This window comes from Rousettus aegyptiacus, unplaced genomic scaffold (genome assembly GCF_014176215.1).
Source record: "Rousettus aegyptiacus isolate mRouAeg1 unplaced genomic scaffold, mRouAeg1.p scaffold_m13_p_2, whole genome shotgun sequence".
NCBI lineage: Eukaryota > Metazoa > Chordata > Mammalia > Chiroptera > Pteropodidae > Rousettus > Rousettus aegyptiacus.
The window spans coordinates 73,981,814-74,000,497 of NW_023416295.1; the positions used below are offsets into that span (position 1 = coordinate 73,981,814).

Below are 18,684 nucleotides of genomic sequence, written 5' to 3' on the forward strand. Positions count from 1 at the left end.
GCAGAGAGCAAGGGTGAGTAGGAATAAGAAGCAATTAAAATAGCATTAAGTTTATAAATGTTAAGTATAATGAGATTCCTATTTGATTTCCCTTAGCACATAAAATGTAGAGGAACAATTTCAACCATGAAACAGAATTCTGTGAAATCATAATCAACCTTTATCTACTTCTATTCATTCAATAAAGTAGAGAAAATATTTTTCATCAAGGACATAACAGTGAGATACAGCAATATTCCTGTAACATTGTTCAATATTTTATTGCCCAATTGTAAGAACAGATGTAAAAGATTGTATATAATACATGTTTTAGGTTTAAAAGCAATTTCTCAAAAATGCAACAAATCTATAGAGAGAGAAATTTTAAAAATCATATCTATCATTCACTTGTGCCAGATAAGTTTCCTATAGTGAACAAAGAAAAACCCATGATACTGCAGCAACTATTCAAGGTTAAAAATATATATACTGTTTAAGTTTGTCAGTTAAGATCATATGTTTAAAAATTTTTAAAAGTCTGATAAGAGTATATTGTTATTTCAATAAAAGATGTTTCTCCAAATCTTTCTATATCTTAATAAAGTAGCTGTTAGTTGCACTAAATTTAGTTTTATTTTGTAACCTTGCCCTCTGAGATATCTCGATCTGAAAAACATTAAATAAAACCTTCCAATAGCACAAAATAAAATCAATAGCTCTTATAGCTCATCATATATTTATACATGTTTAAATAAGTTCTATACCAAATTAGTTTTGTAAAATTGCTATAGAATATTGTCTGTACTATTGATGTTAGGCACTTTGGATTTAGTCCAAGAGTGTGAAAGGAGAAATGATGTACAATCCCAACTTCAAGGGCATGTAATGTCATTATGGAACTTGGCTTTAAATATTATAATTGCCATATTTATGGAATCACCTTTTGGTGATCAATTTATTCCCTTTTAAATATATGAAATTTCTGGTTTATAATAAAAATTCTTAAATATGAAAAGCTGTACTCAGTATTCTTAGTTATAAAATATGTAAGAAAGGCTGGGGAAAGAATGGTATAACAGTGGAGTAATCCCATTAGATGTTTTGTGAGATCTACTCTGATCTTCATATCTATAATTTTTTGGAAAAGAAAATATGAATGCACAAATCTACCCGTTAAAAGAAAAATAATAAAACAGTTCACTGGAGACAAAAATAGAAAAGGCAAAACAGTAACACAAGCCAAATATTTGAATCAGTTATGACAATTATAGAGAAGCCAATTTAAAGAAGATGGTTTGTTTGTTTTTTTGTTTGTTTGTTTGAGGAAGAGCTAAGTGTATTAGGATGATCCAAGCATTGAGCAAAGAAACCACAACATCCATGAATTCTTAGTCACTGTAGCTTGCCCCTAGGGATTAACTATTTGTGATAGCTAATTTTTTGTGTCAACTTGACTGGCCATGGGTGCCCAAATATTTGGTAAAACATTGAGTGTGTATGTGAGGGTGTTTCAGGATGAGGTTAACACTTAGATGGGTAGACTGAATAAAGCAGACTGCCATCCCCAATGTAGGTTGGCCTCATCCACTCAGTTGAAAGCTTGACAAACAAAAAGACTGAGCAAGTGGAAACTTCTCCTGCCTGACTGTTTTAACTAGGACATTTTTTAAGGTTCTTCCTGGGTCTCAAGCCAGCCAGCATCCAGACTGAAAATTATACCATCAGCTTTCCTAAGCATCCAGTTTGCAAACTGCAAATCTTGGTACTTGCTGGCCTCCATAATCACGTGACTCAATTCCTCATAATAAATCTCTTTATATATATGATTTTATTTCCCTGGAGAACCCTAATGCAGTGTCCAAAACCAGATGGTAGAAGTATTATTCTGCATCTTACTGCACCTGACTCAGGGCAGTTATTGTTTCTTATGATGAAGGTAAGGGATTTAGGGAGGTTCTTCGAAAATATCTTCACTTTATCTGAAGTCACATGTAAAGAGTCAAAACATCATTTAGAATTCAAATGTAGTACTGATGTTAATCAATCAATACTAGACATGAATTACACAAAATGATTTATAATCCTATCTGACCACAAGTTTAGAATCTATGGTAGCTACATGCTTTCAACTGTAGCATCTAGAAAAGAGTAGGAATGTCTTCTACAGAAGTCCTGAGATAAGCTACATGCCTTCAATAACTCCATGAATGCAGCCATACTAACTCACATGTTAGCTCCTCACATTGTGGGATATCTGTATTTTGAAAAAAATTTCTATTAGTTGGGTTGTTTACTAAGTCATTGTAACCAAGAAAGTAACACCAAATGATATTTGAGAAATAAATGAAAGAAGGATAATGTTTAAGTGTAATGAGAGTCATGCTAAAGAAAACCAACAAAAAAATTAGTTAAACACAGTATAAATGACTTAATAAATTTGCAAACAACATGGCATGAATTCTATTTATAGTCTACGGAGCTTATGGGTCAATAATGTTTAGAAGACATTTGTGATATAAAATATGTAAAGAAAAAACTCAATTTCAAATAGATTGTTTTTTTCCTCTTAGAGAATCTTGATTCACTTATGACAGGTAGACAATGGTATTTGAATTTTGATGTCTGGGTTAACATGTCACACTATATTTTAATGACAGCCATAAAATATATACCATAAAAATTTTTTTTCAAAAAAGAACTCAGTCCTTAGTGATTGAAAGAGGTCGGGTAATGTAGGACATAGATTTAGGAAGCATAATCAAAATTGGCCAAGAGAAGATAAAATATTTTGAGACATCAGATATTAACAGAAATCAATTAGTCACTATGAACACCAACATTTAAAGAAATAAAGGCCTGAGAATTCCATTAATAAAAAAGACTTTCTCATTTCAGTAGGAGAAAATGCTCTATTCAAAACTGATATGTTCTTCACTGTTCATTGGTATTTTTTCACACTTTGAGTGACTGAGGCATGACATGTAGCAAAGTTCAAAATTCCCAAGGAAATCTTATAAAGCAACATATTCAATAAAAGATATAGGCATATGTGTGTATTAAAAATATTTCAAGAAAAAGACTAAGAATCTGTTATTCTAAAACAGTACTATAAACTAGGTAAAACAGAAAACAAAATATGCAATTGATAAGTTGTGTTGTTTATTTAAGCTATTTATGTAGCATTTGTTGTTATTGCTGGTTGTGCTAGTGTTTTAATTAGAACCAGCTTTGTTTTTCTATACTGACTCCAATGAGAAAATGTGAAAAAAATTGCAACAATTACAAGCTCACCTAAAAAATAACATCTGAGACATCTAAGCAAATAGCAGTGATATTGAAGGAAGGAAAGAGGGAGTAAAGAGAATATAAAAAGTAGCATGTCAGTAATTATTTGAATATATATATATATATATATATATATAGTGTATATTTGAAACTCTTTCAAAATAAAAGTTTAAAAGTTAGCATTAGTTAGAATGCCATAACCACAAGCAACAATATCAATTTTCTAGATATTTATTGGGTGCCTAGAATGTACCAGACACTATGTATAGGGGTTACAGAGATGAATAAAACACAATTCAGCCCGCCAATAGGAGAGAGATAAGTAAACCAAAAATTGCAACTAGCACTAAAAGAGCCTGAAAGAGGGATTTCATGAGAGAAGGCAATATGCTATTCAGAAAGCACAGGAAAGTCTGAGAAAAGAGAGATGACAAACATCTGGGGAAAATAAAGTGCATAGCTGAATTAGGAATTGGAGGGGTAAGGCCAGGTAAGGTGAGAAATAAAAGTAGGTGCCAGACCATGAATAGCCCTATTGTTGTTCATGTTTTAGATGTAAAAAAGGATGTATGAAAAATGTTAAACAAGTACTGACATACAGATGTTAATTCTTGAATAATCATTTAGAAATATTGGGCTTAAATTTGAAGAATAATATATTATAGCCCAGATATGGTGAAAACTTGAACTAAATTGGCAGTTGTTAAGAGAGAGAAGGTAATAGATTTGGGATAGGATCTGTAGAATATTATTCTTAATAGAAAATGATTAGTTAAAAATCAGGAATGTTCGAGAATAATTTCACAGTGATGCCATTCTTTGAACATGGAATACAGGAATAACAAGCTGGGAGTGTTGAGGTATATGTCAGTTAGGGATTTAAAACTATAATCAGGAGAACCAACTATGATTAATTTAAGAGAGAGAGAGAGAGAGAGAATGAGAGAGAGAAGGAAATTTAGGGAAAAGAAAGAATATGAGGTATTTCAGAGAACAACAACAACAAAAAAATCAATTCTACATCTCAAGACAAAAACTAGAGCAGTTCTTAAGTCTAAATAAAAGATTCTATTGAAAGCATCACAATTGATTCACTCAACTTAATCTTCAAAACCTAGGAGACTAGACTCTTAATGACTAGCTGGGAAATTATGTTGCCCATACCTTGGCGAGGAGAGGGCATGCAATCTGATTCACGGTTTCACTAAGAAAGAAGAGTCACCGCTCCTATTGGGTTGCTGGTGAGCATAGGGAGTTTTAATGTATCAATTTAACTTTTAAGATATAGTAAATGAAGAATAAGTCATGCTCTACATAGGCCAGTGCAGACTAGGGCCATGATGAAGTCATGGTCTACAGCCGTTAGAAGTAGCTGAAATGATGAAATTTCTGTTGGAAGTTAGGGAAATGCTGGGTCTTTATGTCCAACAATTATAGTTAGTTAGCATTAAGGAATAAGTAGGCTAACATGGAAAAGATATTAGAAGATAAAGCTGTGGAGACCAAGTTATTCTCCAGGTAATATAAAAAAGAAAAAGTACTTAATGAATGCCAACTGTGTTAACAGCAGATTAGATTGTTACAATAAAACTACTATGAATTAAATTTAGCAGATTCTGAAATATAAACACATAATAAATAGCTCTTTATGTGAAGTATAATTATACCATTCACATCACTTCAAAACCCAGACTTATACGGTAGCACAGTACTCAAATTTTCAGTCTACGTGTGTTTCAGAATTAAAGTATGATTTTAAAGTTTTGCAACTGTCATGTTACCATCCTCCTTCTGACTGTAAATTCTGAAGTGCTCTGGATCCACCTATTGAAACAAATTCTTTAAAAAGGGCTTTAGTACAACTCCAGGTTAAAATGCATTTGTAATTAATTTACAGCCATACACAGTTAACCAATTAGCTTATGTTACTAACAATGAGCACAAGTTGTAAGAAGTATTATTTATATGGAAAATATTCTGGTTAGTCCTTTAAATGGAAAGGTATTTTTAAATTAGATCTGTTTAATCATGAGAAAGTGAAGCTAACACTATACTTCTTGTTTTGGAAGTAGGATTTCTTGGCCTTGGCGCTATTGATATGCCAGAACCATACCAGCTGTAACTCCTGTTCCCCAGCAGTGACCATAGAAATGTCTCCAGATGCTGCCAATTGTCCCCTGGGGGGAAAATTCACCACTGGTGAAAAACCACTATTCTAGAGGATGGAGGCAATGCCTCTAGCCCACTCTGTTCTATGTAAGGGACAAAATCCTCCTACTTCCACATAAATTGATGAAGAGGCACCTGATAATTACAGAAGTTCAATTCACAATCTCAACATCAGAGAATCAGGTTGTATGGTATTATTTCATCACCTCCTTATCTTACCCTAGAAATACACTTTTGAAACAATTTGTAAAATACACAACATAAAGTTGACATGTACTCTACTCTCTAGGAGGTTAACCTATCATAAGCATAGTTTTTTTTCTTCATTCACTGATTTAAGCATAGATAAAGAATTTTATAATAATGATTTCAATATGTTAGTTCTCTTTTTGCCTTCACAGAATAAAATTACACATACATTATACATACTTTTATTCATCATAGTTTGGCCAAAGTTCTGAACTTCATATTCTAGTTCACAGAGTAATAATTATTGAGCAAATATTAATTGAGCAATGATTATGTATACTATATAGCACTATTTGAGGCACTGGTGATATAGAGATGAATAAGGTAGCTTCTCTGTATTTCAAGAACTGAAAAATATAATAAGAGGGACATTCAATGTATAATAGAATTACAAAAGATAAAATATGGATGAGTAGGGAGTGTACACTGAGAAGTGCTTAACTGCGACTGGAAGAATGGAATTATTTAGAGAAGGAGGTGAGACCAGGTGGAGGTACAGGATCTCAATAATTGGAAGAAGATAAGGAGTTTTCTAGGCTGAAGGGGAAGCTTGACGTTGATAAGTGCTTTAAGTAGTATGGATGGTGACCTGGCAATGGCTAGTTGGTGAGGGCTCTGGGAGACCATAGTAAGAGAAGTGAAACAGGATATGAGCTTCGGAGGATATTTAAGGTACATGGTAATGGCTTCAACTGGGAAGATAAGTCACTGGAAACTCTTCAGTAGCTGAATCCTAAAATCAGGTGAGTTACTTAACATAGGTGGTCCTGGCTTTAGAATTTAATGATGGATTTCTAAGAAATGTGCCTGTGATAAGAACAGTTGGGAGGTTATTAAAGAAAACCAAGGATATATTAACTATGATATAGAAAACAGGGGTAGAAGACTATGGAAGCTTTATGAAGATGGAACACATAGGATTTGATGGCTGACTCTATAAACAGATGGGTGAAGATACAACTATTTGAGATTGAAAACTCATTATGAAATTCCAGCTTCTGGATGCAGAAATTCATCATAGGTTCATTTCTGGAAATGAGGAATTTGAATTATCAGTATATTGTCTGCAGGGCAATTTAATGTTCAGCAAGTGAAAATTCTAATCTCCAGTAAAGAGAGATATTTCCCTTGAAATAAAGATGCAGTGATCATGATCATCTCTAGAGCTTAAATCCTGGAAAGAGTTGGGGTTATATGGGGAGACATTATAGATAGAGATGATGAAAGCAAAGAGGAGAACTATGAAGAATGATGTCATGTAAGGTTAGATGGAGGAAAGAAGTCAGACTCAGAAACTGGGACATAAGAAATCAAGAGAGATAGAGAAACACTGGAGAAAACTGGAACATAAGAGTGGTGGTGTGGAGTCTCAAAAAGAAAGGTAGGCCTCTGCAGACTTAAAATAAGGTTACTGGGTTTATAATGAGAAAATCATGGGTGACTACTGGGAAAGCTCTTTTATCTTTCTTCCTCACAGCCCTGCATCTGTGTTCTGATATTTCTCTCTAGTGTTTAGAAGAAAGGAAAAAAAAAAAAAAAACCTTTCTTTTTTCCGAACTTTGAAATTACCTTTATTATCAGCTTTTTTCCCTCATCTCCAGAATCATGCTGGCATTAATATTTTCCCTCCTCTACTTATTTTTCTTTTGTGTTCATATTTGTACAGCATGGTCCTATCTTTTCTCTTTGAGCTCTGGGCTATCATGCCACTTCTTTCCTTCTTTAATAAATATTCTGTAGAGTTATCTATTTGATATTTATTTATTTTCAGTTTGTGGTCTCAAAACTATGATATTTTTTCCTACAATTACTTAGCTGAAACTAGATTCTGAATATTCAGCTATGCCCACTGAATTGCCAAATCCTTTCTTTCATCTTTACTTATAAACTTATATCTAAAACATTTGGCAATACCATATACATACTTCTTGAAAATTTCCCCTTTATAATTTAATGATACTATTTCTACATTTTTCAATAACAAAGATGTTAGTTGGCATTTCATTTAAAAAAAAAGTTTTTTAAATGGACTCTGTAGGCAAATGGGTTTGGGAAAACTCACTGCTTAAAAAATGTAATAGGTTTCCTCACTGTATCAATTGTAAAAGCTTTCAGTATGCCAATTCTACACTGAGAATTTCCAAGAGGAAGAGAATTTGGTCACAAAATCCTTCCCCCCCCCCCACCCCGTCCCATGTAACCAACGAATCTCTCTACTCAATTACTTTAAAACCATATTTTGTGACATTTACATTCTCCATCAATTCTAAGTACATATTCTTAGCTTATAAGTTTTGAAGAAAAAAAAAGATTACTAGTTCCTGAACAATTATAAACAGTGGTAAAAAGCAGCAAGAAATTGGAATCATTATCCCCACTGCAGGTGAGAAGACTCAGGCAGAGAGGTTAAGTAGTTTAACCATGCTCACAAAAGTAATGAGTGGCAAAACCAAGTTTGAGCCAAGGGCTTTCACATTCCAAAGAGAAGCAAATTTATTTTCATCACAGCAGATTACCTGTAGGTCTTAGGCCTCTATCTCTCTGTTTTCTCAAGGAAAGAATTGGCATCATCTACAATCTTTACATAGGTGATTCCAAAATATATTTTATGTTTCTAGATATAATTATTCTCACATACTCAAATTCTCTCTCCATTTTTATGTCAGTTATTTACGTCATTTTTTGCATCGATAGTATCCATTCTCACTGATTTAAAACCAATGAATCTTTTCAATTCATCTTGATACTTTGCTCTCTATATAAATATGGCTATTAATTTCTACTATTTTTTTTTCTTAAAATACCTTTTACATGTATTCCTTCTAATTAATCCCAAAGTCACTATTTTGGTATAGGCTTTCAAAATCTGTTGTGGTATAATTTACAAAGCCTCCATGAACCTCAACCTTCCTACTTTCAATATTTTCATAAGAGATTGATTATCTTATAAACCTGTTAACTTTAATTGATTCTAATATGTTTTTAATTCTCGTTCCTCATGCGTCTGAGTTAAAAAATTAAATTTTGTTACACTGTGTGAATCTTTCATGACATGGTTGGCTTAAAAAGGCACTTATTTTTCAACTTTTTCATATATTTGAATTCTGAGTAATAGTGAAGATGAGTTTGAGTTTTTAAGCCCCTAGAGCAAGTGGGGGCTCCTCTTCCTATTGCTGCTACTAGAAAAAGTTTCGGAGTTCCTATTTCTTTAAAAATGCAAATAAAAATATAAAAAATATCACCTCCTTTTGCTATAATCCAAAAATGGCTCTTGGGCTAAACAGAAATGAATACCTTGACCTTACTAACCTGTAAGTTTAGGGAAGCCAAGAGATTCACACTATTTGAAGAGACTAAATTTTGGTCCTGGACAAGAGAAGTATAATCCTATTACATTTACACAGTTTGCAGTAGACTTTGAAATTCATATTAACATTCCTGAAGGGAAGATAGTTCTGTAACTGACAGCCATGAAGTCAGAGGAGAAATTTATTGCTCCTAGTTTAGCAAATAATTGCATTCCTCAAATGAGAAACCATTACCCCCTACCACCCTAGTCCCACACCCTAATACCCATTTCATCAGGGAAATATATCTACTGGGGATATGACAGGAAATATATCTACTGGGTAGGATTGCACTGAAGAGTTATGTTATGCTTTGCATTATAGCTTATTATGTTAAAAACGAAGAGGCTACACAAGACAACATCTCTGTATCTGTACATAGTTAGCATTGCATTACTAAATCATCATGCCTTAGGTCACTCACCTTTTTTGATATTTATTTTTAATTTATTGCCTTTTTTTTTCAAATGTGCATATTCTGCCTGCAGCAACCATGAAGGCCACAAAGCTAATTCTACCCTAAGACACACAAAAAAATAAAAAATAATTCCTAGAATCATTATTCACTTACATTAAAATGCAGTCTTGGCCATAATTCACACACTTCACTCTCTAAACCAATACCTATGGTATTATAAAACCCATTCTTTTGTTAAAATCTGAGAATATTTGAATTTGGAGAGTTGTGTGGAAAAGAGACTGTTCTGTGACGTGACTGCTGTGGGACCCACGAGCTAGATCCAGTCCAGAACAGATACTGCTTACCATAAATCCCCCCCAGAGATTGTCTGATCGAGCCCTCATGTATGTTCCACAGAGCACTGCTGCCTAGAACAGGCCATTGCTTTGCCCATGGCAATCATTTAAGGCATTCTCCCCTGTTCAGGAGTGGGTCGCACATCAGTACACCTACCTATCCTGCTCCGTTCTGTATAATTCTGTAGCTCTTGCCAAGAGGCATGGAAGATCCGCACCTCATCTTGCTGTGGTCCAAAACCTCATGTGTAGGTTCCCTTAATGAACCCCTGATGCAATGTTAAAGCTGTCAGCCTCTTTCATTGGTTTCTAGGCTTCAGGAAATTTTCCCAAGTTGCCCCAATCTATTGATTTAATTTTTACATTCTAACCTGATCTTTCTTTACTTTTCACACTTAAAAAATTATATTTAGAAGAGATGTTTTTAAAACTTTCTTAATGAATATTTATAATCAATCATTTTGGTATTGGGTGTTAATTAGTAATATAAATTAATAAAGGATATTATGTCCCTCACTTGGTTTTTCTGGTGTGGAAGTCAAAATTGAAGTTAAAAATACCCCCAAGAATTATATTTAATATAAAGAATATTGGGATCCAGTCGTTTCTTTTTTCCTATGAGATGGAGCACAGTTATTAAAAACATTATGAGTTGTTGGAAACTAGTGTTGCTCATTGCCTAGATTAAAAACCCTAATATGTTGATTTGGGATCAGAAGTGATTTCACTCCCTCCTTTCTTGAATGGACAGGAAGGATATGGCCAAGTGTCTTTGCCCATTTAAGAAATAGTTACATCTCCATTTAAGAAGGAGTTCTTGAGGGAGCTACAGTTGCTCTCCATTCTCTTTCACAAATGCCCACGGTTCATAGTTAATGTTCTCTATTTTTCTTCAAGTAAATAAAAGTAAATTGAAGTAAATAGAAGTCTACTTTTCTTTCCAGCAAACCTTCCCCCACCCCCATAATACTCAAAGTAAAACAAAAATAGAAACCACCTCCGTCTTTACTACCAGGTCATAGTTAAATTCTGTGTATCTGCTTTCCTCTTTACTGAAATGACTCTTATTGTGATCTGTATAGATGAATATGACAGAACAAACTTGCATATCTTATAAGGTTAAATGATTACAATGTTCTCCATGGGGAGAATGAAAAGGTTCAACCATTCAGAGATATTTTCTTCCTCTCTTAAAATGCAAGGACACAGCATCAGAAAGAAGAGTTTGACTAGCTGATTGGCTGTTTTGCCATTTTATTGACAGACCATAATGACTTTTTTATTTCAAAATGAGTGTTTTTGTTTTTTGTTTTTTGTTGTATTTCTGTGTACTTTCCAGACAAAAGTTAACTGAAGAGCTGATGGTGGTTTAGTACCTTTTGCTTTAACTTTTTCCCCATGAAGACAACATGATTAGAAAAGAACAATTTTCAGTAAGAAAATTAGAGTACTCATATCTACAATATGAATAGTTTCCTCTGAATTCAGCTCATGTAATATATTCACTTGCCTCTGTTTTATATGGATATATAGCTTGTATTTATCTAATTATATAATATTAGAAAAATTATAGAAATCAATTTTTAAAGATTCAGTCGCACATAAAAGCCTTAGAAAATTAAATTATGAAATAAAGCATTCTTTGCTAAAATGGAAGATATACACATACATATTTCATATGAATTTTCATTTTTGAATACCAAGTATTATTGCTTCCCTTAAGGGCTTTAGACTACACTCTTTCTTAACCTTTGCTGACTGATTTCTAATCCCCTCCCTTTTTTTTAAAAAAAAGGCAACCCAGAACTTATTTTGTAAATGGATTAATTTGTCTGTCTTTCTTTTTTTTCCCCTGGAAAAAGCACTTTCATTTTGAAAAGATCCCTTGAATGCAAATAAAATGCACAGATTCTATCAAAACTATTGTGTAAAAAGACTATACCTCTCACAGTGACAAAAATCAATTAAGGAAGAACAAAAAGATTTGACAGAGATTAGAACTTTGCCTCATTCAGTCCACAAAAATATTGTTCAGTGAAGATTAACCAAAAAAAGTAAAGAATGTATGCACTTCACAAAAGTCAAGGATCTCTTAGACAGGACAACTACAATATCTAATACCTATTTTGTATCCATTACATTGCCATAGGTGCCAAGTCTTCGTGCTAGGATAGAGTACATTCACAAGCTTATGATTAAGAAGAAAATATTTCCAAAAGAAAAATACAGGCAAGTCCATTAAACCAGTTTTTAAATAGCAAAATGAGAATAGCAAAATAAGAATTAGATTATATCATTTCACAGACAAGTACACTCCCTTCTAGGAAGGCCAGTGTCTTTAATTTTTCTTTTTTTTCCAGTAATATAATTTTACCCTTTTAAGGGCAGTTACATCAATGTATGACAGAAAGTTAAGTTTCTACCTCTTATACTTTCATTTGCTATAGAAGCTGAGCTATCATCCCTTCTTTATTAAGATTAAGTACTAAATGCTGGTCAGAGAGAATAACTCCATCCTTGAACTATGTGACAGCTGGGACAGTGGAACCCAAAATGCCTGTCTCCTTGGAGGTGACATAGGTATATAGCTACAGCTATAACCCTATGTTCCCTTCTATTTTCTTTTCTTTTTTTCTTGTGTTTTTGTTTAGAAGTATATTACATGAATATATTCTTACTGTAAATCAATCAGATTGACAATACAAATACAATAAGGTAAAACAAGGGATAGTTCTGTTTCTGGCAGTATAATGGCTTAGAAACCATAAAAGACCTTTCTAATGAAAAAGAAAAAAAATGAGTAAAATTTATATCTTCTAAATGTACTGCTGGGCTGCCCCAGAAGAAAGAAACTCATAAAGCACAAACAAAGCAAAAGGTTGGGATGCAAGGTAAGCAGAAAAGACAATTTTCATTCTGAGGGTTTCTATCATGTCTTGGGGACCCAAGCTTCCACTTTCAGCTTCAAGGCCTGCTATGGAGAAGCTCGTAAAGGTCCCCATACCAGAAGTGATGAGCACAAAGGCCAGCCATCAGTGTAAGGGTGAACTAGAAATAAACTTGCCAAGCAAAACATCTTGGCAAGGTCACCTGTATGTCTAAAACTTAACACTCGGTATTGAGAAGAAATAAAGTCTCTCGTGATCATTTATAACCCTAAGCTGGTCTTTCCAAGACTTTATGGTCTGAATTCATGTTCCCTCTGTAATTCAAAACATCCTCAAAGAGAAGTTTAAATTTAAAGTGTTTTCAGATTGATAGGGCTTCAATGGGATTAGGAAGTATAAAAGCCAACAGACTAGCATGCTAAAGTAGGTAGGAGAAGGGAACTGAGAGTTTCTTAATTTTTTATTCAGACTTTCCTGATTTGAGTCCAGCCCCTCATCTCCACCTTCCTCATCCTGTCCAAATCGCACAACTCTTCTGGTTTCACATTCCCAGAAAATAAACCTTCAGGATCCTATAAGAATAGTAAGAGGTAGGAACCTGACTGTGCAGGGTAAAAGATAAAGAACAAGGTGGCAGAGTGCTTTCTGATGTTGAACCAGACTTTTAGAAGTTTTTGAAAAGCTATTTTCTCCAACGCACGCGCGCGCGCACACACACACACACACACACACTTACATACTTACTTTTGCAGAACATGATGTCTTTATGGAGGTGTTCAGACCAAATTAGTTTGCTCCCCCCCTTCAGCCCCCACACCTGCCAACACTTAGGTAAAATACTGTTCTTTGAAGTACCTTACTATATCGTCATTCGCATCCACATCATATATTGTGAATGAAGTTACAGATGGGCACCTAATTTACTTGAAGATGAGCTGATTGTGTTTGTTTCTTATTCCTTGGAGCAATGTTATAAAGGAGATCTTATGGGAGATAAATTTTGTGTTACTGTTTCATGTTTTCATTGCTAGTATTAAAGTAATTTTAGAGAAATATGGAAATAGAAATATCTTTGTTCCACAATCTTAAAATTAGTAGGAGATTCATCCTACTACTTTAAAAGTGTAAATTTTCCAACAACTAAATACTAGGAATTCTCTAATGTTAGTGTCTAACTTGGAAAAACTCAAGTAGGCCAGTTGCCAAAAGGATTATCAGACCTCCGGCTAGAATCCATTTAATTTAAAATACAAAGTAGATTTCTTCTAAGACAGACAAAATAATTTGCCATTTATGTAATAAAATTCTACATAATTTAGGAGCAATGTCTCTAAAGACTTTATTAAGTGGTTTTGCAATGAAAACCAACCATTCTGATACTCCAGTATCAAAGTGTTAAAGTCCAGGTCACAATATAGAGTTAGGTACTGCATGAAGGTGCCATTTGTAAAGCACCTCGTTCATGTAGATAGATATTGCTTATCTAGATCATTTGTAACAATTTTTGGCAGAAAGTAGGCAAAGGACTTAAAACAAAATGGCCACATTATTACAATTTTCTGACGTATATAAGTGAATCATTTTTAGAAAGTCATCCCTTCTTGTAATTTACAGTCATCAACTTTACAGCCTCCGAGCAATCCTGAATCAAATAACCTTACCAAACTGTAAATGTTCTGACATTAACACCATTTCCAAAGTGTAATTGTTATGAAATGAATTGTTATCCTCCCAAAGTCACGTTGAAGCCCTAACTCCACATATTACTGCATTTAAATATAATAAAGACTTCCAGAAGCAGTTTGCTTTTAGCTGGCAAGTCTAGCAATACACACTCACTGCCCTCCATCAGAGGCAGAGCAACTCTCCAGCCCTATTTCATAATTTAGTTAATGGGGGATCTTGATTAGTCTTTTACTTCAACAAGATATTACACTTGTCCATTACATTGATGATATCATGCTAGTGAATAAAAACTAGCAACTATTCTAGACATTTTGATAAAACATTTTCACATCAGTGGGTGGGAAATACATCTGAAAAACTTCTGGAGCCTTCTACTTTAATGAAATTTCTAGCAGCCCAGGGGTGTGGGGCATGTCGACAGACCCCTTCAAAAGTAAAGGATATGTTGTTGCATCTGGCCCTTCCTACAACCAAAATACAGGCATGGTACCTATTGGGCCTCTTCAGATTTTGGAGGCAACATATTCCTAATTTGGGTGTGTTACTGCAGTGCATTTACTGAGTAGCTCAAAAAAACTGCTAGTTTTGAGTGGGACCCAGAACAAGAAAAGGCTCCAAAACAAGTCGAGGCTACTGTGCACACTGCTCTGCCACTTGTGCCATATGATCCAGCAGATCTAATGCCACTGAAGTATCAGCAGCAGATAGAAATGCTGTTTGGAGCCTTTGACAGGCTGCTATAGGTGAATCACAGTGCAGGTCCTTAGGATTTTGGAGCAAAGCCCTGTCATCCTCTGCAGATGACTACTCTTTCTCTGAGAAACAACTTTTGGCTTGTTACTGTGTCTTAGAGACTAAAAGTGTAACCATGAGCCACCAAGGAATCACACAAACCGAGCTGCCCATCATGAATTGGGTGTTACCTGACCCGCCAAGTCATAAGGTAGGGTATGCACAGCAGTACTCCATCATCAAATGAAAGTGATGATGATAAATAGACAGACAGATAGATCGATAGATAGATACATACATACATACATACATACATAGAAATATATAGATATATAGATACAGATATATCTCTCTACATATACATGTATATGTATATACAGATATATGTGTATATATGTGTGTATATGTATGCATGTATATATATGTATGTATGAATGTATATGTGTATATATGTGTGTGTATGTATGTGTGTATGTATGTGTGTGTATATGTGAGTGTGTATGTAGATAGCTAGATAGATATTTTATATATCTATATCTATATCTATCTATATATCTATCTATCTATCTATCTATCTATCTATCTATATATATATATATATATCTCACTTTGGGCCCAAGTAGGCCCTGAAGGCACAAATAAGTTATGTGAAGAAGTGGCCAAAAGCCCATAGTCCCCACTCCTGCTACATTATCTTTTCTCTCCCAGCCTAAAGCTAAAGCCTCATGGGAATGTCCCTATAATCACCTGCTTTACAGATGGTTCCGCACAATATATAGACACGACCCCCAAACAGACAGATGTAGCATTAGAGCCCCTTTCTGAGACATTCCTGGAAGACAAAGGTGAAGGGAAATCATCCAAGTGGATAGAACTTCAGGCAGTGCACCTGGTTGTTCACTTTGCTTGGAAGGAGAAATGACCAGATAAGTGATTAAACACAGATTCATGGGTTGTAGCTAATGGTTTTGCCGGATGGTCAGGGTCTTAGAAAGAACATGATTTGGAAAATTGGTGGCAAGGAAATTTAGGGAAGAGGTATGTAGGTAGACCTCTGCATATGGGCAATAAATGTGAACATATTTAATTCCACATGAATGGTCACCAAAGGGTGACTTCAGCAGAAAAATTTTAATAATCAAGTAGATAGAATTACTCATTATGAGGATACAAGCTAGCCTCTTTCCCCACTTATCCTTGTCATACTTCAATGAGCTCATGAACAAAGTAGCCATGGTGGCAGGAATGAAGGTTATGTATGAGCTTAGCAACATGGATTTCCATTCACCAAGAGTGAACTGCCTATGTTCATGACTGAGTGACCAATGTGCCAGCAGCAGGGACCAACACTGAATCTCCAGTTCGGCACCATTCCCCAGAGTGATCAGCCAGCTAACGTGGTAGCAGGATGATCACATTGAAACACTTCTATCAAAGAAGGAGGAGTGTTTTGTTTTTACTAAAATAGATACTTATTCTGGATACAAATTTGCATTCTCTACATTCAATGCTTCTATCAAAACTGTCATCTTTGGACTTACAGAATTCCATATCCACAGTCATACTATTCCACATAGAATTGCTTCTGACCAAGGAAGTCACTTCATTGCAAATGAAGGCAATGGGCCCATGATCACGGAATTTACTGGTCTTACCGTGTTTCCCACTATCCTGAAGAAGCTGGCTTGACAGAATGGTTGAAAGGTCTTTTTAAGACTCAGTTACAGCCTACTGGGTAGCAATACCTTGCAGAGCGCTGGAACAAGATTTTCCAGAAGGCTGTATATGCTCTGATTTAGCATCTAATATACAGTGCTGTTTCTCTCACTGCTATCAAATGACAGCAATGGAAGAGTTAAGAAAGATCAGTTGAGCAGAGATGTGTCATTAGAGACCAAGGCTGAGATCATCCACATCCTCATACTCTAAATAAATGACAAAACTAAAGCTGCCCTTCTCTGGTCACATCATGATAAGGCAGGTTCTTTTGGAAAGGATAATAATACTGGAAAGAAATAGAAGGTAGCAGGAAAAGAGAAAGAACTAACATGAGATGAACTGACCCCATGAAAGAAGCCATAGGCATGAGTCTATAGGATCTGAGCAGGCCTGTTGAGGACAGGACATCATGGACATATAGCGTCACCAGGAATCAGAGAAACTCAATGACACACAACACACACAGCTTACTATTACCCATAGTGATCCTCTAATAAAATTTTTGCTTTCTGTCACTTGTAATCTGCTGGTCTATACATCTTAATTCCAAAAAGAGGAATGTTTCCACTAGGAGACACAAGAGTGATTCCACTGAACTGGAATTTAAGACTGCCACCTGGCCACGCTGGGCTCCTCATGCCTCTGAATCAACGAAGAAAGGAGTCGCTGTGCTTGTTGCGATGACCGATCCTGACTGATGTAATAACTTATATAATAGGAAGAAAAAATTCTAAAAATGCCTTTTAGAAGAATTATGAAACCAGTGTAATGCAGGTGACCTCACAAGGTCTGATTTTGCTGCACATATCCCTTTAGCAACAAAGTGGTCAGATTGTAAGATTAAAGCACTTCTTATCAAACCTTATAACACTGGCACCTGGATTATGAATGAAACAGAAAAGTGAGCAGTCTGATGAGTCTCTGCGTGTTTTTCAGAGATTTCAGTATTCCACTTTCCAGACATTGATGATAAAATACACTATTACTTAGATCCACAAGCCTGTTCACAGTGCCTTCTAGAAATTTTAATAGTTCTGTTCTATGTCTGTGTGTACATATATACACATACATACATATATACATATATACACATATATGTGTGTATATATACACATACACACATATATGTATATGTATAACATATAGTAAGTATGTATATATATATATGTAACAATAATGTTCAAGTCATGATAATTAAGATTAGTCAATTAATTCAGTTACCCCTTCATTAATTCAGCAAATATTTAATTAGCACCTAAGAAGTACAATGTATCTTACTGGGTCTAATCTTGACATATCCTCCATTCCTTGGCTAATATTCAACATTTAATTGGAACATCAGAATTAAGTATGCTGATGACCAAGAACAGATATTTGCTTACATTGCAATAATCCTTGGGTACACAAGCTGGTTATAGTTAAAAGATGGTCTAATATTAGCATTAACTGATGCCAAACTTAAACACAAACACTGATTAAATAATCTAATCTAATATTACAACTTATTCCAAATAAACATAATCAACAGTTTATGAGTAACATATGTTACATTTGGATAGAAAAAATTGTTTTAAAATCCCCTTACCTCTTGTTTGCACCCCTTTTCCACAAGCTTCACTGGTGCCCATTATTCCTTGCCTGACAGATTCTGGCACTAAGATACAGGGGCTCCATTTCTGTGGCTTCCATCTGTGATTATAAAGAACAGAGAACTAGAAATTTCACCATGACAAACATACAAAAGAAATAATTGAAACAGATGAATTTGAAATCCAAAAGCATAAAGATAGTAATTCAATAAAAATGATTTGAAACCAATGTCATTAAATGGAGTCCTGGCATGCACTAGATTGAGGGATAATAGTGCACTCTGC

At 34.6% G+C, this 18,684-nt stretch overlaps 1 protein-coding gene across 6 annotated transcripts in view; it reads right to left on the minus strand.

The window, feature by feature from the left end:
• Nucleotides 1–18,684, minus strand: part of THSD7B (thrombospondin type 1 domain containing 7B) — a 1,079,084-nt gene that overhangs the window by 286,521 nt on the left and 773,879 nt on the right. For all 6 annotated transcript variants that reach the window (XM_036237409.1, XM_016145417.2, XM_016145415.2 and 3 more), the window contains one exon: nt 18,396–18,499. In XM_036237409.1, coding sequence (XP_036093302.1) covers nt 18,396–18,499 — 104 coding nt within the window. The remainder of the gene's footprint in view (nt 1–18,395; nt 18,500–18,684) is intronic.